Source organism: Crinia signifera, chromosome 3 (genome assembly GCF_055691185.1).
Source record: "Crinia signifera chromosome 3, ASM5569118v1, whole genome shotgun sequence".
In the NCBI taxonomy this organism is placed as follows: domain Eukaryota; kingdom Metazoa; phylum Chordata; class Amphibia; order Anura; family Myobatrachidae; genus Crinia; species Crinia signifera.
This window is the reverse complement of record NC_139219.1, coordinates 10,878,838-10,902,928: the sequence shown is the minus strand read 5'-3', so window position 1 is coordinate 10,902,928 and position 24,091 is coordinate 10,878,838. Positions and strand designations below refer to the sequence as shown.

The window sequence follows — 24,091 nt, the reverse complement described above, 5'->3', positions numbered from 1 at the left end:
AGCTAGGTGTCTAGAATCTGCTTGGGTAGAGAGATGAGCGGTATGAGTTTGATTGATGTGTTCCTCTATTGTGTACCAGAGGCACTGCGGAGATTTTGCATGCCCTGGTCTTATGTCAGTTTCCTACACGAAGAAGAAGGAGGAAAAAAAACGTCTCGTCAAATCTTTAGGTCTAATTACAGCTATCAGCCAGGAGGATTAAACAAAGGTTCATAGAATTCCGCTTCCTCCAAATAATAATACAAAATGCAAAACATTTTAGCAATGAAAAGCCTCTTTCGCTAAGCAATTGTGTACAGATTTACATAGACAAACAAGACCGTGAGCCGTTATAACTGCATTGTAATTTAAAATGTGCAGTGCTCTTTATTTTTAACACCCATCTTACCCTTTAAAGCAACCCCTCACATATCACACGGAATATTATTTGCACAACAGAACAAAGAGCAAGTACCGTATACACTTGAGTATAAGCCGACTTTTTCTGAAAAGCCCCCCTTGGCTTATACTAGAGTCAGGTCTTCCGGAGCAGGTGGCTGACATCTTCCTCCCGGCAGCCGCAAATATAAGTCAGTCTCAACTGACTTATATTTGCGAAAACAAGGGAAATCATTCGATTTCTCCTGCTGTGAGCAAATGCGAGGGGTTGTGTCTTCCTAACACATCCTTTGTATGGTTGCTAGGGGATATGGCATACCCTTCAACATCTGAAGGAGAGAAACCGGACCACATTCGGGGGCGTGGTTAATGGTAAATTGGGAGTTGCCACTAGTAACGGGGCGTGGCCATGCCCCCTTTCCAAATATGTACCAGGCATTGTTTTTCCTACATACACATATAACACCGATTTGGCTCCCTCACCTCCCACGGTCCCACTACGGATGCTGCTGCGCCAGCCTCCACAGCTCCAGAAAATATAACATGCTCCACCAGCGTCTCTCAGGCCCTGAGTGAGGGAGGGTCCGCATGACATCATGATGCGACGCACACTGCCAGGACCCTCCGCAATGCACCACTGGGAGCGGGTGCAGAAGGGCCAGAATGAGGGGAATGCATTATTCTTTCCATCGGGCCTGATCGATTCCCATCGCCTGTCAAGGGCCAAGAGAAGGAGGAGCTGCCTGAACCCTTTGAAAACCGGTACAATCGGTACACTTTTATTTAGCCGGTACAGACCGTAAAAAAAAACCGGTACTATACCGGCTAAAATCGGTACAGTTGGAGGGTATGGATATGGCCACTTGGGGAGGGGTTCGGCGGCGCGGCAGGGCGGCATCACGGGGACTCAGTAACCTGCAAGCTTTGCAGCTTACTGAGTCAATCAGAATGACCCCCATAGTGCGTTCCAGATAAGTAATTTACTTCACAGATGGGATGTTGCCTACAACAACCAATCAGGTTCTATCTATTATATTCTTGAAGTTGCTTAATAAATAAGAAGTAGAATCTGATTGGTTGCTACGGGCAACATCACATCCTCAATAGCAGTCCCATCGTAGTAACTTTACCCCAATGTGTCGGGAACACACTAAGTTATTCAGGTGTGTTAGCAAAAAAAAAAGCATACGACTGTTCAAAACCCAGGTGAGAAAAACTACAGGTGGGGCAGATGTAACATGTGCAAAGAGAGATAGATTTGGGTGGGGTGTTTTCAAACTGAAATCTAAATTTCAGTGTAAAAATAAAGCAACCAGTGTTTACCCTGCACAGAAACAACATAACCCAGCCAGATCTAACTCTCTCAGTCTGCACATGTTACATCAGCCCCACCTGCAGGGCAACATGGTTTTGCACAGTTCTGTGGTTTTTTTGCTTTGCTATTAAGGCATATATGACTTCCTTTTTTGCCCACTTTCCCTTATTATAATACCACTTGTCTTTAATTCCATCTTTGGTTTGTGTCTTCCACTCCGGTGCTAACAATAAATGCTACTTATTCCCAGTACTTCATTCCTGTAGGTAAGAATACTTACCAGGCACATGTGAGTAATTACTAAGAGGTGGTTAATTACTAATGCTGAACAGTGGGTAGAGGATGGCATGAATATTTAAATGAATATCAGGGGTGGCCTAAGACCCCATGCACTTTAGTACTGTCAATTATCACTAACTGCATTTATGGTATTGAATCTCATTAATTAATCTCAAATACCCATCTTTGAGTTCCCTACATATCTACATCAATTAATGAAATCATTAGCATAATTACTATTATATAGTATGTTAGTAGTCTTTGCAAATGTAGAATCACAAACATGTAATTAATTATCTTCTTATAGGCCCTTATTCTGATCGGTGCGGCCGGATGCGAATATGCGGCCAGCACCGTGCATCCTAAACCCCGCCTTCCATACGGATCGCCAACTCCGTCCGTATGCGGTAAGAAGCTGTCCGAACGGACTGCACATGTATTTCTCATGAATACACCTCCTCCATCTCAGGGAACCTCCCCCATCATTCGATGGTCGCAGACCATCGAATGCAGGACCGAATGGCCAGGCAGCTCCCGCAACCTCAGACCACACCGGCATTTCTCCGTGCAAAAGCAGGGATCTGGGCGGGCAGCTGACATCCGGCAATGTCATATATCCGCCCCCTACACGTGCGTCATGGCCGCATTACCATACGTACGCCCAGCGTTTGCATGGGAACGCCCATGAAACGCGGGGTGTAAACATATGGTAATGAGCCCAAACAGCCCTTCACACCCCTCACCACCCCCTGTTCGCAGTGTACACATTTCATGCGGAATGTGGCCGTGCGTTCCGCTCGCACATGCGCAGAGACGCCTCTGCACATGCGCAGACACAAAACATCGGCGGCACGAACGCACGCGGATATTACCGCACCAACCAGAATAAGGGCCATAGTGACAGGCGTGACATGGGGATGCAGTTAAAATCCCGGCGGTCGGGATCCCGGCGGTCGGGATCCCGGCGGTCGGGATCCCGGCGTTCAGAATCCTGACGCCGGAATCCCGACCGCCGAAATCCCGACACATTCTCCCTCCGTGGGTGTCCACGACAACCCTGGAGGGAGAATAAATTAGTGTGCCGAGCGTAACAGGACTCAAGGAGCTTGTGCGATACATACTGTACTAAGGGGGGGGCGATCCACGTCCCCCCCTTGTCGGCATTTCGGCTGTCGGGATTCCGGTTTCTTTGTGGACTATGAAATCTCAAGGTGTATACTGCCCATAAGTATAGAATAGGAATGTGACACTACACGGATCATGTGACAATAATTCATGTATTTCAGGAAACTCTCAGCTACAATAACACATCTAAAGCATCTGGAAGTCAGGGCACAAGCTGTCCTGCACCTGAAGGGTACTGTAGCTGACCGAGCCTCGCTCTTTTTCTCTGTGCCTAGGATCTGAGAGGAATATATACAGACTTAAGGCCCCCAATACACAAGTCAGACCTGATCTTCCTTGAACTTCCCGGCAGCTCCCCGGGAGTCCTCCAACCAATTTGGCACTTGATGTGTAATTTATCCCATGTAATATATTGCATATAAAAATAGCACTGAAGGACTCGCGGGAAGCTGCTGGGGGAGTTTAAGGGAAATCGGATGCGATAAATCGGATGCAGCTGATGACTGCGATTGCAATTTATCTCATGTGCAGGAGGTTCGATCTCCGGGTCCGGACCGATGCTCACGGAGCCGTGCTTCGTATTGGAACCGATGTCAAAAACATGCGATTTGGCCACTTTTCGTCCGATTTCAGGTAAAATTGCATACGTGTATCGGGGCCTTTAAATGTCTGCGCACAATACCACACAGTGGACATGATAATGGACCTTATTCAGGTCCCTTCGTTCCCCCGTGCATTCTCATTTCTGCGCATGTGCAGATGAAGGGTGCGTGTGGCCACGGCGACCAGGGTGTTCCCGGAGCACGCACCCAGGATTGCAGGTGGGGGGCATGTGGCAGCGGACCAAGCGATTCCCCGATGGGAATGCCATCATTTCATGGGCGTTCTCATGCAAATCGCCTGGTGACGCAGGAGGGGGGAGGCGAGCAGCTGACATCACCGTATGACAGCAGCCTGCTTACTTCCTTCCGGGGGTGCACGCATATCTAAGTAACCTGAGAGTCACTTAGATATGCGAGGACCTTCGCCATCATTCGATGGTCGGCGACCATCAAATGATAGGGGTGGTTCCCCCTAGCCTGCAAATAGATGTTTATGTTAAACATGCATTCGCAGCCAGTGCAGGCGAACCCGCGCTGCGAGGGAGGGGCGGGCGCCTCGGCGTTCGCCGGGCGGGGTTTGCTGGACTTGCAAGGCTGCATATTCGCAGCCTTGTAAATCATCCAGAATAACCCCCAATGGCTGTAGTCCATCCAAATGGATTAAATGGGGAGTGTACAAAGGCATTAACCTTATTTGACACAATGACCCACACAATGAATAAATCTATGGTGTTGATATACACTTCATCAGGCAGATTCCTCATTGTGTGCTACATACCTCTTTACATGGATTTCCCATTGTGCTGATGCACATTTATTCAGGTGGATTCCTAATTCTGTGATACATACCTCTTCAGAAAGATTCCCCATTCTCATTGCACTGATACACACCTCTATCAGAGGATTTCCCATTGCACTGATACACACATCTACAGGAGGATTACCCATTGTACTGATACACACCTCTACAGGAGGATTTCCCATTGTACTGATACACAACTCTACAGAAGGATTTCCCATTGTACTGATACACACCTCTACAGGAGGATTTCCCATTGTACTGATACACAACTCTACAGGAGGATTTCCCATTGTACTGATACACACCTCTACAGGAGGATTTCCCATTGTACTGATACACACCTCTACCAGAGGATTTCCCATTGTACTGATACACACCTCTACCAGAGGATTTCCCATTGTACTGATACACACCTCTACCAGAGGATTTCCCATTGTACTGATACACACCTCTACAGGAGGATTTCCCATTGTACTGAGACACACCTCTACTGGAGGATTTCCCATTGTACCGATACACACCTCATTTCCCATTTCACTGATACACACCTCTACAGGAGGATTACCCATTGCACTGATACACAACTCTACAGGATGATTTCCTATTGTGCTGATACACACCTCTACAGGAAGATTCCCCGTTGTACTGATACACACCTCTACAGGAAGATTCCCCATTGTACTGATACACACCTCTACAGGAGAATTTCCCATTGTACTGATACACACCTCCACGGGAGGATTTTCCATTGTACTAATACACACCTCCACAGGAGGATTTTCCATTGTACTGATACACACCTCTACAGGCTGATTTCCTATTGTACTTACACACCTCTACAGGAGGATTTCCCATTGTACTGATACACACCTCTACAGGAGGATTTCCCATTGTTCTGATACACACCTCTACAGGAGGATTTCCCATTGTTCTGATCCACACCTCTGCAGGAGCGTTTTCCATTGTACTGATACACACCTCTACAGGAGGATTTCCCATTGTACTGATACACACCTCTACAGGAGGATTTCCCATTGTACTGATACACACCTCTACAGGAGGATTTCCCATTGTACTGATACACACCTCTACAGGCTGATTTCCTATTGTGCTGATACACACCTCTACAGGAGGATTTCCCATTGTACTGATACACACCTCTACAGGCTGATTTCCCATTGTACTGATACACACCTCTACAGGAGGATTTCCCATTGTACTGATACACACCTCTACAGGAGGATTTCCCATTGTACTGATACACAACTCTACAGGAGGATTTCCCATTGTACTGATACACACCTCTACAGGAGGATTTCCCATTGTACTGATACACACCTGTACAGGACGATTTCCCATTGTACTGATACACACCTCTACAGGAGGATTTCCCATTGTACTGATACACACCTCTACAGGCTGATTTCCCATTGTACTGATACACACCTCTACAGGAGGATTTCCCATTGTACTGATACACACCTCTACAGGAGGATTTCCCATTGTACTGATACACAACTCTACAGAAGGATTTCCCATTGTACTGATACACACCTCTACAGGAGGATTTCCCATTGTACTGATACACAACTCTACAGGAGGATTTCCCATTGTACTGATACACACCTCTACAGGAGGATTTCCCATTGTACTGATACACACCTCTACAGGAGGATTTCCCATTGTACTGATACACACCTGTACAGGACGATTTCCCATTGTACTGATACACACCTCTACTGGAGGATTTCCCATTGTACTGATACACACCTCTACTGGAGGATTTCCCATTGTACTGATACACACCTCTACAGGAGGATTTCCCATTGTACTGATACACACCTGTACAGGACGATTTCCCATTGTACTGATACACACCTCTACAGGAGGATTTCCCATTGTACTGATACACACCTCTACAGGAGGATTTCCCATTGTACTGATACACACCTGTACAGGACGATTTCCCATTGTACTGATACACACCTCTACTGGAGGATTTCCCATTGTACTGATACACACCTCTACTGGAGGATTTCCCATTGTACTGATACACACCTCTACAGGAGGATTTCCCATTGTACTGATACACACCTGTACAGGACGATTTCCCATTGTACTGATACACACCTCTACGGGTGTATTTCCTATTGTGCTAATATTAGAAACATCTCTTTAGTTGGGTTCCCCATTGTAAGTAAGTAAATAAGTTTTCTTTATATAGCACATTTTCTCCAACAGGACTCAAGGCGCTTGTACGATACATACTGTACCTTTTTTATTCTGCTGATAAACATTTCTTGAGGTGGATTTCGCATTGTGCGGATACTCTCTTTAGTTGGATTTCTTAATATGCATGTTTATCCATTGGGCTAGTATTGGTTTGGGTAAGGATCGACCTCAGGAAGGTCGGCATGCATTGGGTTGACCACTGAAGGTTGACATGGGCTTAAGTCAACACCTCAGAAGGTTGACATGGTCATTAAGTCGAGACAAGCATTAGGTCGACACTGGGAAGGTTGACAGTCAAAAGGACGACATGGGTTTTTCATGTTTTTGTCCAAAATGTTGACATAGTCTACATTGACACTATATCATTGCACTGCTCGCCATGCTTCAGGCAATATTATATTCTCCCCCTTCATGCCCTAGTGGATGGTAGGGCATGAAATACCACCTGTCGGCACACTCAAAAAAAGTGAAAAAAACCCATGTTGACCGTTTGATTGTCGACCTTCTCCATGTCGACCTAATGCATGTGTCAGCCTAATGACCCTATCAACCTAAACCCATGTTGCCCTTCTGAGGTGTTGACCAAAGCCCATGTCCAACTTGAATGGTCGACTCAATGAGTCAACCTTAGGTTTGTTGACCTAAAGACCATATACCGGGCTAGTACTTACCTCTTCAGATGGGTTCCCTTCTGCTGATACTTATTTCTTAAGGTGGATTATCTATTACTGAAGGGAATCTTCCCATTGTGTGGATACTCAATCTTCAGCTGGAGTATCCATTGCGTTGATACACAACTCATTAGCTGGGTCTCCCAATGCTTCATTTCATACTGTACCTCATCAGGTACCTTCCCCAATTTACCATATACATATCCACAGACAGTTTCCTCATTTTGGAATCATTTTTTTTTTAAGCAAAGGGGGTAAAAAGGACTAAAATGTTCCACCCAGCAAACCACACTGCCTAGATGACACTAGTATTACTATAAATATTATTCTATACGTAGCAGCTAAAATTGGCTGATATATTATTAATAATGTGATCGTATTTAATATTAAAGCCATAGAAATATCAGTATATTAAAAAAAAACATTTTGCCAACGCATACCTCCCAACTTCCTGAATGTGACAGACGGGACCCGTTCTTGAAATTTCGGGGCATGATTTGCCCTTCTGGTCTATCAGCAGCCGGGGGGGGGGGGGACTCCCAACAGCCCCCCACACCACCACCACCATGGGACACTGACGGTCTGGTCGGAACAGGGGACCACCCCCCCCAAAAAAAAAAAAACCAGGGGGATCCTGCGAAAATGGGGACTGTTTGGGAAGTATGCCAATGTCTTGCACTTCTTATTGAATAACTTGTGCAGCATAGTTAAACAATGCATATGAGAATGGTGCTGTGTCCAGGGCCGGCGCTGACCGCTCAGCAGCTCCTGCAAAGCAGGGAGGCGCCATGTCAAAAAGGCGCTGTCTCCCTCCCTGCTTTGCTAAAGCTGCCGCCTGCCACAGTCAGCCCTGTCACTGCCTCCGTCCTGCATGCCGCCCGCAGCGCCTGTCTGACAGCGGGCGGGTGGCAGCAGTGTATAAAGAACTCCCTGCTCCCAGGCTTGCCTACCCTAGGAGCTCCGTCTTAGAGGCTGCTCCGCAAGCGGCAGGTCACTTCCGGCAGTGCACACTGTAATGTGCTGTCAGCCTGTCACAGATCGCGCTTCTGCGATGTATGTGATGCCGGGGAGCAGAGTGAGTGCAGAGGAGCAGCAGCGCTAGTAGTAACAACTAGTGCTGCTGTCGGGAGGAATGAAATAGCAGCCAGTCCCACTCTGACACAGCAGGAGAACGGGAGATAACAATGACAGGGCTGCTGTGAGCCTTATCTGCAGCCCGGGGATGGATGATGGATGACCGTGGATCTCTGGCTCCTTGCTTCCGTGTAGTAAGTAATACGAGTATCCAGTATCCATCTGCCATGTTAGCAAGGGACTGTCTGCAAACTACTTGCACCAACAAGTGTTGAATATACTTTTATAGTAGCGAGTAGTTTGCAAATGGTCCCTTTCCAGTGGCAAACGCAGGATTTTCAGAAGGGGGTTTCCAGAGGGGCGGAGCAAAGCACGGAGATGGACACTTAGGTGACCCAGTATATGCCGGGTCAGTTAAAGTATTATAGATAGACCAAATGTATATTAATAACACACACACACACATACACATATATATATACATACATACATACATACATACATACATACATACAGGGGCGTCAACAGCCGTGTATACCCCTGGGCATAGCAATGTATTGGGGCACCTACCGATCCTCCAGCGGTAGGGGTGGGGGAAGCTTTGATGTCCCGCAGGTGGTAGGGGGTATTATATCAACCGCTCAGCATGTAGGGCCTGGATCAGTAATTTCCACTAATAACCCCTTTATTGCACAGATGGTGGGAGATGAGGTGGGAGAAGGGGGCATTGGGCTGAATGAAGGGGCCCTGATACATAACTTCCAGGGTGGTAGAGGATGTTTAATACACAGAGGAGGGGGGTATAGTGGAGTGGGCTTATTATTCATAATTTTCTGGTGGGAGGACAGCTTGCTTGACTGCAGATATCTCCAGTTCCCGGAAATAGATTTCTTAGATTTTAATGGAATTAAAAACTAGAGAATCCCAACTACCAAATGGTAGTGGGGACTAGGAGATCAGAGTTCAGAAAGCAGAGCAATCTGCCAACGAGTATATAAAACTAAATACCAGGTGTGTGGAGCTGGAGCAGTAACCAGCTGCTGGAAGGCTGATATCTCTGGTTATGGGAACAGTAAAGACAAGCTACTAGTGTCTATCAAAGGGGGAGAGTCCCAGCTTTTGGAATATACCATCAGGAAAACTCTACGTTAGACAGAACCTGAAATATCTGACTGGGAAAGCAATTAACAGGCTTGGATGGGGACCACTGCTTTGAAGTCAGATATCTCCGGTTCCCAAGGGCCGATTTTTAAAATTCTTGCACCCATGGAAAGAGGGGACCCTCAGCTTTCAGACTAGGGCCCTTAGACTCATGGGGGGGTTTCTGGGTACTCAGAAACCCCCCCTGCGTGCGCTACTGCTTTCTCCCTGCATGAGTGAGATCTGCACATTGTACACTATAGAGCTCTTTTTCTTTTAATCTAGTGGTTAAACCCCCCTCCCTCTCCAATGCAGAGACCAACTCTGTTTGCCACCCCACCATGTGTATATATATGGTTGCAGGGAATTTAGCAGCAGCTTGTTTTATTACACCCAACACTAGGCACCTGGGCCAATGGGTCTGCATACACCATTCTCAATCACTCTTTTTACAGGAATCCACAGGTGCCATAAAACCAGCTCTGGCAAAACTATATTATCTGGCCACTAACTGCACCAGCGCTTGAGTTTGCAGGTTAGCAGTTAATTTGTGTCCCATGACTGTGGGAGGGGTGGTTAGGGTTAGAGTATGAGAGGGGTAGTTAGGTTAAGGCTGTGGGAGGGGAATGGTTAGGTTTAGGCTATGGGAGGTGGAGTTTAGGGCAAGGTGATTTTTTTATTAAATTAAATTACATGACCTTACCTTGTTCGTACCCTTTCACTGGCAACCACACAGATACTGAACCCAGCAGGGCACACCCCAGAGAGGCATAGAAATGCCCATGGATGAAGCTAGACACACCCTTTTAGTAAAGCATGACACGGCGTGCCGCGCTCAGCATGGCACGTTTGCATGTGGCAGACAATCTCCCTGAAACTAGTTTTCAAAAGTAGGCAAGTATGCCTGCTCCCTTCGGCGCGAGAGCACTGTGCACACACTCAACACAGCCTGGATAGCATCCGCACTGTGGCACTGCTGCTGCCCAGCCTGACTGCTGCGGTGTAAGCTCAAAGTCTCGGCGGGGCCGGGGGTGTGCGAGTCATCGCCGGGTGCCCTTCAGCCTGCGGGCAATCTCTGGGTCGCAGCAGGGCCGGGGGTGTCATCGGGTGACTGTGAGGGGAAAGGTTATCAATCAGCCTGAGAGGCAGTAGCGGCGTGCATCATATCACTGCCGCTGCGGAGCTACAGACATTATCGCGAGATGATGATGATGATGATGATGTCATCATCTCGTGAGTCCTTGTCTGCAGGCTGCCTCTGCACTGCAGCCAGCCCAGCTATGATGATCGGGTCTGGTGATGGTCTGAGGAGATGAGATGACTGTCATGACTGAGTGACCGCTGGGTAGCGCGGACCGTGACTGTCCGACCTGCTGTGACAACTCTCTGGCCTGCTGTCACACCTGATGCCCCACCACAATCAAGAGTACTGTATGTACAGTAAGTACTCATAACTCTTCATAATTGTAATCTTGTGTTCTACAATTTAGTAATACACTGGCATCATAATTGGTCTAATTTAATTTAGCTTCATCTCTGCAAAGTTATTTTATGTTACTGCTAATCATCCAACAAGCAGTTAACAACTACGCACATTTTGACCCAAATGGTGGTGGCTAATGTTCATGGAACACTGTCTGACTGCACACCAGATTATAATTAGGGCTTGAAAACATACATGAACATTGCTTGTTGTGGGCGGGGATCCGTGTGTCAGAATGTGAATTTTGGCTCCGCAAATGTTTTAAGTTTTTTTTTTTATCTGATCGCGAGTCGCAATCACAGCTCCTCCCTCTTACTGAGTTAAGCTCTGCCCACTGTAGGGATTTTGGGGGGGGTCTCCAGGAATCGATGATGCATGAGAAGGCAACCCTAGTTATGTGCCTAAAGGTGGTCATACACGCTGCGATAGCTGCGTGCGATGCGATGTGCGCTCCTGCGGGCATCGCACAGTACAAAAAATATGTGCTGCACATACTTTTTGTACTGCTTTTGGATCGCATCGCACACACATTACATGCATGCCGTGCAATGGGATGCGATCTAGCCCATAATGTATGCGATTCTCGCAGCGTGTATGGGCACCTTTGGTGCCTACAACATTTTGCGGACACAGCACTGAGATGTGAGCGGTTTGCTACACAAAACTGAAACGTTTGCGCAGTATCGGCTGCACCCTGGCTGAGCAGCCTACAGTAGCTGTGAAGCCAGACGCAGGCCATCCATGTGTTGGGTTGTGTGTGATGTCATCCAGCCGTCGAAGCCCTCCCCGACATGCCTGCATTGTCTCGACCGTTCGCATGAAATGTTGAAGTGATGCCCCCGCAACAGGCCATTTGTGGCATGGAGGGTGGGTGGTGATGGGGGGTTGCATGAAATGAAGTGAAAACCCGGCAACAGGCCATAGGCAGCGGGGACTGTGGAAGGCAACGGGGCCCAATGGCCTGTTGTTGGGGCATCGCTTCAAGATTTCATGCGAATGGTTGAGACAATGCATGCATTTTGGGGGAGGGCTTCGACGGCTGGATGACATCACACATAACCCAAAACATGGCAGGCTTGCTTCTGGCTTCACAGCTAGGCTGCGCAACCAGGGTGCAGCCGATACTGAGCAAGTGTTTCACTGTGTAGCAAACCGCTCAAAAGGGCGCAAAATGTATGGTTTGCAGGAGGGTGCCGGACACCCTAGCACCGGCCCTTGCTGTGTCTTTTCATTTTTCTAATACACTTGAATAAAAATGAAAGTACTGTATTATTGGATTATTGCTTTGGTCTACATCCTCTTTTTTATAAATATCCCTCAATGTACGAATGCTGTTGTAATACACACTCCTCCCCTTCCCAGTAATCATATATATATATATTTATTTGCTCATCTTTATACAATATAACTGGATCTATTGTAATACTATTAATTACATCTATTCTTTAATCAGGCTGCATTGTATTATTCTGCAAATCTAACGACAATTGATTATCTTTGAGCAATGACTCCACTTTTCTAAAAGTGCAAATTGCCTTAATGTAAAATAAAAAGAATCAGCAGAAATCAAATTTAAATATTGTTCTGTCAACTGCATTATTGAAATGCATGTCTCCTGTTTATCTGCACATCAGCGTATGCCGTCTGATCCTGTTTAAATTATCGCAATATGCAAGCCATTTTCTTCCTCATTTATCTCTGCTATGACCATATGCAGTAGCCTCATTTTGCCACAGGGTGGTACACATTGCATAACTAATTTAATGATTTTGTAATTTAGCTGACAGTCTGGTTAAGCCCTCTGCCAGCCATCGCTGCACCAGCAGAGAGGCACAATCTGCAGCTATCAAAAGAAGCAGCCAACAGATCATAGATTGTGAGGTTGTGTATTACAGTGATTTTCAATTTTCTGGGATTTATTTGCACGGTCAAAATGTCACCGTATTAAATGTAATAAAATCCTATTTTGTTTTCTTGACATTTTTTGCTGCTATATTTTTTTTATTTATTTCCTCAATGGTTCAGTGAATTGGTATCTCCTCGATCGTGCATTTCCACAATGAACTGTGACAGGCACAGTTTTGCTTTCTGACCCATCGCCTTTAAAATTAAGCCTGTCCGGGAGTTAAATGTAAAAAACAAGACGTTCGGGAATTGGACAATATCACTTGATGAAATAGGATTCGCCACCCCAAATGTCCTCTTTGTTCTGTTACACAGATGCGTTGTTTTGAAACGACAGGCGGTTTCGGCAATGTGCACATTTCATTGCACCTTAAAACCGCATAACTCCCAACCGTCCTGATATTCACGGGATAGTTCCATGTTTTCGGAACGGTCCCACATGGGGGCAGTAGTGTCCGACGGTAGGGGGGGCGGTTTAGAGTCTCTATCAGTGGTGCATGTAGAAAATATGACTTCGTGGTACTGTGCTGCGCGCGGAAGGTTAGGGGCGTGGTTAAGGGTGTGGTCATATGCCACTAGGGGGAGTGGCTACATGACAAAACTTTAGAACATGATGACATTTCTGTTTGGGCTTGTGCATTGCATCCTGCACACAACATGTAGGAGCCAGATAAACTACAAACAGGAATATTGCACTCCAAAGGCGTGCTGCCAAAATTTACACAGTAATGTCTGTTACCCGTCACACACCCAAAACATATGACCCATGTCTGACTCGTGCAGTGCTGGCTGCGTCCGGGTCTCCGAGTTCTCCTCTCCCCCTCCAGTCCCCCGCCGCTGCTTGCTTCTGCTTCCCTTTGGAGGGGAAAGGAGGGGAGAGGAGCGCATCGCGCGTCTTCTCCTTCCCTGGCTTCACTGTGTCCCTGACTGTAATATCTCACTGACTGGCTCTTGATTGGCTGCCAGCCGGCAAGCTCTGATTGGCTGAGCCCAGTCACAGTGACACAGGGAGGGGAAAGAGAGACACGCGATGTGCTCCCCTCCCCTCCGATGGGTATCAGCTGTGGCAGGGCAGCGGAGGCCACGCCCCCCCACTTACATATGCACAGTTAGCACGTGGGAGGGGGTATTTGTTATGGCAGCACGGGGTACCGGCACAATATGTTTCACCGGTATGCCGTACTACCCCATACCGCCATACTTGCACCCCTGGTCACTATGTCACTTGTTGCTCTGCTCCACATTTTATAGATGGTGCATCATTGGGTAAAGCCATGCCCCTCTTTGTCAAGGTCACACCCCCTTTTCTGGGCCCCACAGTTAAAGTCCAATTGGCACAATTGGGAGGTATGAAAAAGTTTGAGGGGTAATTCCGCCAAGTAACTGAGCTCATGAACGTTTTTTTGGTTTTCAGAACATATATTTGAAGTTTACAAATGTATTATAAGCAGGTGTGGTATATTTTGTTGACATTACTCATGTCAACACTGATGAAATGTCAGCATAAGTAGAAAATTGACAAATTGTCCATGATTGTCTAGTGGTAACTTATCGGGTATAGCGGTGGGTCAAGCAGTGAGGGGTCAATCTAGGGAGTGGAGGGACTCTTGGGGATTTCCACCCCCTATGACCGTTATCGACTGTCCACGGCACATTGGTGAAGGAGACCCTACTGCCACGCCCTAACCCTAATCCTCCACTGCCAGTACATGCAGATCGGCATTTTACATATCGACATTTAGAGATGTGCAGGTTTGGTTTACTCAGATTTACTAGGTTATTATTGCAATATTATCGCAATTTTAGATTTGATCATATGTAGTATAACATACCCTCCAACTGTACCAATTTTGCCGGTACAGTACCGTTTTTTAACAGTCTGTACCGGCAAATACAGTTTGTACCGAATGTACCACTTTTCTGTCACTCATTCTGTGTGCCCCGTGAAATCCTTCCTACTCCTAGCTGTCTGAGGTCCTGGTTCCCGCTCCGTGTGCTTGCTGCCGTGGTGCGCCGGCTCTCCCCTCTCCCCCTCCGTTCCCATGAGTGCATTGCGGGCCGTTACCGTGCATTACTCAGGGGAAAGGATGTCTCTCTGCCCTCACTGTCTGCGCATGCGCAGACTGAGAACTGAGGGCGTGAATATCTCTGTGAGGGAGAGGGGTGCGGTGGCCAGCCCCGGCGCACGTGAGGGGGATGATCTCCTGGACATCTTCGCAGTGGTCGCCGTCCCGGCCTGCCACAGCTGAATGTCACAGCACATGATCATCATCCAGTAAGTGCAGCATGTAGGTGGCTCAGCCTGGCAGGCTGCACTTAATCACTCCAGCTGTCTTCTACCCAGCATTGTGTTGCACCTGTTTGCCTGCAGCTCATGTCACATGATGGCTTGGTGGGCTGCTGGCATATTAAATAAGTATATTAAATATACTTATTTAATATGCCAGCAGCCCACCAAGCCATCATGTGACATGAGCTGCATGATACGTGTAGAAGTTGGTGAACAGTACACATTCGGAAAGGGGACGGGGTTACACCCTTTTTTCCCATGACCACGCCCCTTTTTTCTTGACCATGCCCCTTCCTGAATGTGTACTGATTTCTTATCAGGGGCTTGGACCATGCATTTTCTAATGGATTGTCTCTGTGTTGGCTGACCACACCCCCTGGAGGCTGGTCCCACTCCTAAGCATGGGCTCCTACCACCGCATTTCCCTGGTGGGCCCTTTATGCCCCAGTCAGACACTGAAAGCATACAGTACATACCTCTGTTGGAGGGATATATTTTGCAACTGCTACTGAGCAAGTGCAAGTACTTTATTGGCAGAGTATCTTATATGATCGTGCTGTCTGGTTGTTAGACGACACACTTAGAAGATATAACCAGCTTTAGATTTATTCAAGTGATAAGCTTGCAGTGTACAACGGTACTTCAGTGGTTAACTTCACATGCAATACAACTGATGCAGGAATCACAGTCACAGGTGTTACTTATCTGATCCGTTCAGCTTGTGCAGGGTTAATGACAATGACCGGTTTACGCTGGCGGTATCTCTCCCAGTAATGCTGCTGCTACACAGGATGGATCTCCCTGTGTAAGTGACGCGCTGGTAACGAGGAATACAGCGGGGCTTGCTATTACACGCTTCGGTGCACGTGGAGCGGTGAACCGGCATGGAGGATAGGACACACACGCTATAGCACACACACTATCACTTCCTGACCAAGATAGGAAACGCTGCCAGCAGGGTCAGGGGACTCTGCCCTGCTATTCGCTACGCAAGCTGTCACTCAGGGTGACACTCTAACTACAGTGGCTGCAGAGGGACAAGGCAGTATGTAGGCTGCTCACTAACCAGGGATATGGAGACAGACGCGGAGCGCTGCTTGCTTTCTAACATACTTTACATGGTGATGTCTTGTAATAAATTAAGCTCATGTGCTACATTCAGTTCTATATATGGGTCGCTTCAGAGTTGGTTGTAGTTTATCTAGCTACACAGCAAAATGCTGCTGCCTGGCTATGCAACTCCCCATCGCAACTTGAGCTGCGGTCCCAGTTTAAGTGCTTGTGCATGCTCGCTCTGGCACGTTCGCTTTCCTTCTCAAATGGACAAAACCATGTGCACTGCAGGTGGGGCAGATGTAACATGTGCAGAGAGAGTTAGATTTGGGTGGGGTTTGCTTCAGAGTGAGATCTATATTGCAGTGTAGAAATCATGCAGTCAGTATTTTCCCTGCACAGAAACAAAATAACTCACCCAAATCTAACTCTCTCTGCACAAGTTACACCTGCCCCATGTTATATCTGCAGTGCACATGGAACTTGCCTTTACGAGTGAACCAGAATAAGGGCCTTGGTCATAAGTGCACAAATCGCTGAATACCAGTTTCTGTACTTCATCGCCAAAGGTCAGGCTCTATGTGAGAAATGATGCTATTTGTGTAATATATGCAGGGCCGTCTTTTTGTATGGGCTTAATGGGCACTTGCCCAGAGGCCCCAGGTATATCCCTATCCTGATAGCTGAGGATCCCCTTTTTCCAGGGATACCAGAATTTTGAAAATCGGCCCTGGGGAAATGGAGATATCCAACTTCAAAGCAGCAGTTCACATCCAACCTGTTAATTGCAATTCCCTGTCATATTTCTCAGGTTCTCTCTGACGTAGAAAAAAATCTGGGACTCTCCCCTTTCTGTGGACACTAGCGGCTTGTCTCTATCATACCCAGAACCAGAGATATCAGCCTTCCAGTAGCCGGTCCCTGCTCCAGCTCCAAACGTCTGGTGTACAGTTTTATATTTTTGTCAATGGATTGCTCTGGCTCCTGATCTCTGATCCCCAAGTCCCCAGCACCTCCTGAAAGTTGGGAGTCTAGGTTTTTATAATATTGACTGCTAAGAAATCTATTTCCAGATAATGGCAATAACTGCAGTCAAACAAGCTGCCCTTCCACCCAGTGGCGTAAATTCAACCCAGTTGCCCGGAGGCAAGATAAATATTGGTGACCCCCCACACACAACACCTTCAAAAAATATATGCATGTGTGCAAAAATTACGTTCAGAGTAAAGAGATTAAGACGTATATTGTCCTGCTAGGAGGGGACTCAGCCACAGAAGCCATATCATCAGCTTTCAATTAACTGATTCAAACTTGCAGGGGAGGATAGGTGCCCCCTTTGGAGCAGGAGCCCGGCGGCAGATGACTCCATTGCTTCCCAGAGTTACGCCTCTGCTTCCACCGGAAAATGATGAATATTTAGCCCACTCCATTATCATACCCTCCCCTGCGTATAAAACACCCCCTACCTCCCTGGAACTCATTTACAAGGGACCCTTCATTCAGCTCAGTGCCCCCTTCCACACGTTAGTGTTCTCCCTCCCACCACCTGTGCAGTTAAGGAGTAATTAGCAGAAGTTACTGCTCCAGGTCCTACATGATGAGTGGAAGATAGAGCACCCCCTGCCACCCGTGGGACATCAAAGCTGCTGATGATAGCACCCCCCCACCCCTAGGAGGGGAGAATGGGTAAGGGCCCCAGTGCATTGCTTTGCCCAGGGGCCTACACTGCTGTATTTAAGACGGCCCTGAATATCTGCCCATTTCCTATATAGCTCTGCAGCAGCCCTGTTAAATAAATAGCAGAACATCAAGACAGCCATCTACAGAGCAAAAATGTGTAACCCAATTACAGTGAGGACAACAGCTGGCACAGATCTTGTGCACTTAACTCAAACTTTTCACCATTAGTCAATAAGAAACAACTTGGCATTTGTATTTCTCTCTGAAACTGAAGCTTTCAAACGCTGCATCTCTGCAAAAAGTACTCAATGAAACTTCCCAGAGCTCCTTGTTTGTAGTTATTGCTGACAATCAGAATTTCTAGATATTTCGAGCAGATCCTGTGTGTGTCGGAGCTTGAGTGAGAAAGACAACATGGAGTGCCCATTATATTGTGCTCTCCTCCTGCCTAACTATGCTGCTGAGTTTTATGAAACATGACCGCAGTGATAAGTGTTCTGCAGCTCTAACATTACATTTCCTTTTGTTATACCTTTCCAGCATTGTAAGATAATTTACAGTTTGTGGTATGATTCCACGCTGGCGGTTATATATAGAGTGCAAGAATTTCCTGCTTGTTTTAAAGAGGAATTGCGTTTGAGGGGTAGATACATTGCAGTACTGTTATCAGGGGCGGAAAATTCACATAATGCCAAATGGATTGAGCCAAAATTCACATAATGCCAAATGGATTGAGCCAAAATTCACATAATGCCACACGGATTGAGCCAAAATTCACATAATGCCACACGGATTGAGCCAAAATTCACATAATGCCACATGGATTGAGCCAAAATTCACATAATGCCACACGGATTGAGCCAAAATTCACATAATGCCACACGGATTGAGCCAGAATTTACATAATGCCACACGGATTGAGCCAAATTCATAAGCTGCCATATGGATTGAGCCAAAATTCACATAATGCCACATGGATTGAGCCAAAATTCACATAATGCCACACGGATTAAGACAAAATTCACAATACGCTTCATAAACAGGGACATTGTCCACCAAAGGCGCGCATTAAACATTTACACCATAATGTCCATTGCACGTTAAAGTTACACGGCATGATGTCCACTATGTATTATGCCAAACACCATAATGCCTATTAAAAATTATGCTACATACAGTAAGTGCTGCTTATCTACATGCTAATTGCCAAGGGTTCCATGCTCATTGCCAGAGGTTCCATGCTCGTTGCCATGTGGGATTACATGCTCATTGCCAACGGGAAATACATGCTCGTGGTAAATGGGGGACAGCCGCCGCCAGGCAGAAGTGATAGCCACTGACAGTGGCAGAGCCTGGCTGTATTCCGAGCACTGCAGGTCCCAGCTATTTGAAATAATACCCATTTCACACCAGAAAATGCGTTCCCAGGTTGGCCCCTTTTACATCAGCCTAGTCCCTGCATTTTCTGGTGTGAGGGGGAGAGAAAACCACCCCTCCCCCCCTTTAACCAGTTATCTCATTTAACCAGCTATATCTTCGGAACTAACTGACCCATTTACATGAGACAAGTATCATATTAAAGAACCTTTGAGTGGGCTTTGAATGATTTTGGTCCAGTGAAACTGGAACGTTTGGTTCCAGAGTAATCTGCCCTCAAAGAACATGAACAGCCATGAAATTACATTTCAAAAATAAAAAAAAATCGATTTACATGCTATATCTCTGGAACCGATTGACCGATATGGACCATCCTGGTATCATATTGAAGGCCCAGCGATTTGGAATTTAATGACATCAACCACAAGCTCCTGTGATGCCAGGGGGGGAACTGGCAGCCGTCGGAACCGGGTGGGGGTCGGAATTGACGGGTCCCATATTATCCTATGGGGAAAAAATGTTACAGCTTTGCCAGGCGATATCTCCGGTTCCCGGGGAGCTAGAGACATGGGGCTGGGCTCGTTGGAAAGCTCTGGTCATCTACAAAATGTTTGACAGGGGAGGCACGTGCCCAGGTGCCCCCCCCCCTGAATCCGTCACTGACTGTTTTGTGTGGTTATGAATGACAGAATATACAGTACATGCTTTCTATCCACTTTGAAAGTTGTAAGCTAGGGGGCGCTAGTGTGCAGTCTGATTTTGCGATTGCATTTGGGATCCACACAAAGGCGTTTCTATAATGGGTGCAGTCTGCACATAAGCCCTGGGTGCGTCCACACCGCACACACAGCACCAATATATTATGCTTACCCCTCCAGAGTCTCGTAGTGGCATCTTGGCACTGGAGACGCAAATCACTCAAAAAATGGCCGTCACAGACATCTCTGAGTGATTTGCGCATGCAAACTGGATTTGTCCCTGGGAAAAAAGGCGCAGTGCCATGTACCCTTGGGACCTCCACGTGTGCAGTAGACTCTGGTGTAATGCCAGAGTCTAATCACTGTCGGGGATGAGGTGGCCCTCAGTTGAGGCTGCATTTAGGTCTATTGAAATGCCCCTGGACCCACAACAGTGTTGTAAAGGATTGTGGCCACATCAAGCTGCATTTTATTAACTAGTGTTCTTTCAAAACCATTGCAGCTCCTCTTCCCTGCCAGGGGTGTTGCTCTCTGCTGTGGTGCTTCTAGGGGCGAAAACAAAGTTTCTGGGTGTTTTTAAAAAAAAACAGGCGTGTCTAGGTGTTTTTGGGTGGGTCTCTGAAGTCAGCGATGACCTCTTCCAGCCTGGTTCTTAAAGCAGATTAGTGGAAACCCTAGACTGGTGATTTGTTTTTTAGGAATGTATCTACAAATGAATCATAATTTGCAATGCTTTCATAATTGAGCATTGGGCGGATATTCTTTCTGTCTGGGATACTGCTTATTATTATCTAGCGATCCATGCTTTGTTGACCTGCCACATTTCCATGGCTAATTAAATAGCTCTCATAGTCTGTAGGACATTAAGGGACCCCCTCAGCCTCCAAAGTGTAGGAATTATATATATAATTAGATAGAGTGAAGATAAATCAATTAAAATTTTAATTTCCCCAAATGTGGTCACTCTCCACTAGTCGGGGGCCAGTATAGAATTAGTGGAGGACATGCATTTGGTAGTGTTCTGCTCCCCTGGAGGAGATATAGGGGGGTAGTCAATCTCAGATTCCAACTGTTGAAACGTCCAGACAGTTGGAATCTCGGGTCATTTACATTCGATCCGACAGAAACTCGACAGTCGGGAGTTCAATGTTCCGACGGTCGAGTGACAGAAAGTCAGTGGATTCGCGAAAATGGCCGCGGATTGTTGAAAAACAGGTGTGAATTAACAGTCCACGGCCATTTCCGACAAAACAGATCCGACTATTAAAAAAGTCGGATCTGATTGCTTTCAATGCTATTGGTGATGGCAACACTGGATAGGTGAGTCACGCTATTTCCGCTGATGGAAATAGCAGCACAGATTAAATACCCCCCATAGTTAGAGGATTCCAGATTTCGTTCCTGCATAATACTGGGTGTTACACTTTTGTTTTCACTCTTCTCTTAAACATTGGCTCAAACATTTAAGTGTTTTATATATTTCATATATCCAAAGTGTTTCACAGAAAAATAACAACTTGATGGTGGTAGTTTATCCAGATGAGGGGGATAAATGGTGGGAATTTAATTGTCATACGTAGTTAAAAGGTAAACAGCATGGAGTTCAGAAGCACACATGTGGGGGGTTGAGCCCCTGCCTCAGGGACCATTTTCTCAGACTAATATTTAGAAGAGATGGGAAGTAATTTGGCCCAGTCTGGTAATCACCTACTGTAAGCAAGATGTACAGTCTTTTCCAGAAAGCTTCATTGTAACCCCACCCATTCCAATATATTACAACTGATTGTTACTATGACAACAGAACTACAAATAATTGGCATTTACATGTCTTGCAAGTGCATCCTAATGTAATTATATTCAAGTAACTGATGATGTCAATGAGACACAAAAATTGTGATTTCATAGACTGCACAATACAGTGCACAAAATGGCTGCCTCAAGTAGTGAGGAGAGCTGCCACTTTATCTACAGCTGAGCTGAAAAAGTCTCTTGCTAAATTTTATGGTACAGTTCTACAACTCAATTAACCAATTGGCAAGTAATTACTGACAGCGATGAAACAGAAAATATGTGTTTTGATAGACTGCACAATGTTGTTTCAGAGCACAAAATGGCTGCCGCAAATTGTGATTAGAGCTGCCATTTTGATTTATGGGAGAGCTGATATTGAGTCTTGCTATAAAATAAAATACTTTTTTAATGTCTCCAAGGTGGCATGAGGAAGGATTATTTTCTCAGCAACATTAGTTATGGTAACCGATGTTCTGTTTTAAAATATATATCAATGAGGATAATAAAAAACAATAACTAACCTCTCTCGCAAGAGCGTCCAAGGTATCCAGTCCCAGAACAGTCACAGACGTATCGGTTCCATCCGTCTCTACATACGCCATTATTTTTACATGGATTGTTAATGCAAGGCTTGGCGGTTTCTCGAGAGCAGGACGGTTTTACTCCAGCTGTGCTTTGAAGCTCGGCCATCTGGCGAATGTCTTTACTCTGGCCATCTATAAATAAGTCTCTTATGCATCCAACATATCCATAATTCAGAAGAGCAGTCCACACTTCAGTTGGGAAAACCAAACCAGCTTTATTTTCAGGTAAACCACCAAGATACAAGTCGTCATCGAGGTCAAGAATTTCACTTTCGCCAGGAGCTGTGTAAGGCGTGCGCATAGTATTGACAGATATGGTACCTATACAAATATGAAAATAACATTAGCATTGAATATTTTACATTATTGTTAACACCAACACAAAGTGGCTTGAGCTTTATCCATTTTTTCACTTCTCAAGCTTAGTACATCTGGACCAGTATACAGTAGTTTTATGCTACACATACAACACTTTCTGTCCTCATGACATGATTATCCATTATATTCAATGCTATTTTTCAGCAGGAACTAGCAGGAACTCAGTTCCTGAACTTCTTACTAAATATGACATCATCAGGAACCTGGTTCCTGAACATGTTCTGGGTCAAATGTTCTTTCCATAAAATAAGTTTTATTTGAAAGCACTTTTTGAGCTATATATTGATATACATTTTTGTAGATATCTCCCAGAGTTCCAGAACAATACGGTGTCACACACCAGTGCCTTTACCCCAATGTGTTGATTTCCAGGTTGCAGCCACTGGTGCCCTGAGTTGCAGCTAATGGGAGTGATCAGAATAGTTGTGTACATAACATTTTTCATTACCTAAAACAAGAACAATTATTATATTGCATTATAGGGGAAAGCAATCAAGCTCAAGAGTGAAGAAGTGGGCAATTAGAGTAGTTGCTTATAGCAACCAGATGATAAGTAAAAGGCCATTGGTAATCAGGACAGGTGCAAAGAGTGTGCGGTGACAGTGATGATAAAAGCTGTTTGCACTAGCAATTTCCTTGCTATTGGCTATTTGTGAATACAACATTAATGATTAGTAATTTCTTTATTGCTTGGGTAAATATTATACTTTGTCATATGCATGGTGTACAGTGGGTATATGTGCTACATGCAGGCAACTTAAAATGCTGACATACTTTTCAGTAAACACAATTTGCAGGACATTATGTGTAAGGGGCACTACTATTGTAGGCATTGTGTATAAGCGACACTACTGTGTGTCATAGCTTGTATAAGGAGTACTACTGTGCAGTGTAACATGAATAAGGGGCACTAGTGAGTGACGTAATGTGAATAAGAGGAAGTACTTTGTGTCATAACTTGAATAAGGGGAACTAATATGTGATGCAATATGCATTTGGAGCACTACATGCGGTGCAATGTGACTATGAATGTGCTTCAGTGTGGTTTGATGTAATTGGGAATACTATTGTTTGACCATGGCAAAATGATTTCACCACATCTCCAGAACCACTGCTCGTGCAGCATCTGTCTCTTGTCACTGAGGAGGATCCGGCAGCGCAGACAGTCTACAGGGGCAGCCCAGCATCCTTAGTACTAATGTGCACTCCCCTGAAGTGATGTACGTGAGGGGTT

At 45.9% G+C, this 24,091-nt stretch overlaps 1 protein-coding gene across 21 annotated transcripts in view; it reads right to left on the bottom strand.

Moving 5' to 3' along the window:
- Positions 1-24,091, bottom strand: part of NRXN1 (neurexin 1) — a 1,139,759-nt gene that overhangs the window by 588,575 nt on the left and 527,093 nt on the right. For all 21 annotated transcript variants that reach the window (XM_083175246.1, XM_083175248.1, XM_083175250.1 and 18 more), the window contains one exon: positions 22,417-22,800. In XM_083175246.1, the coding sequence (XP_083031372.1) occupies positions 22,417-22,800 (384 nt within the window). The remainder of the gene's footprint in view (positions 1-22,416; positions 22,801-24,091) is intronic.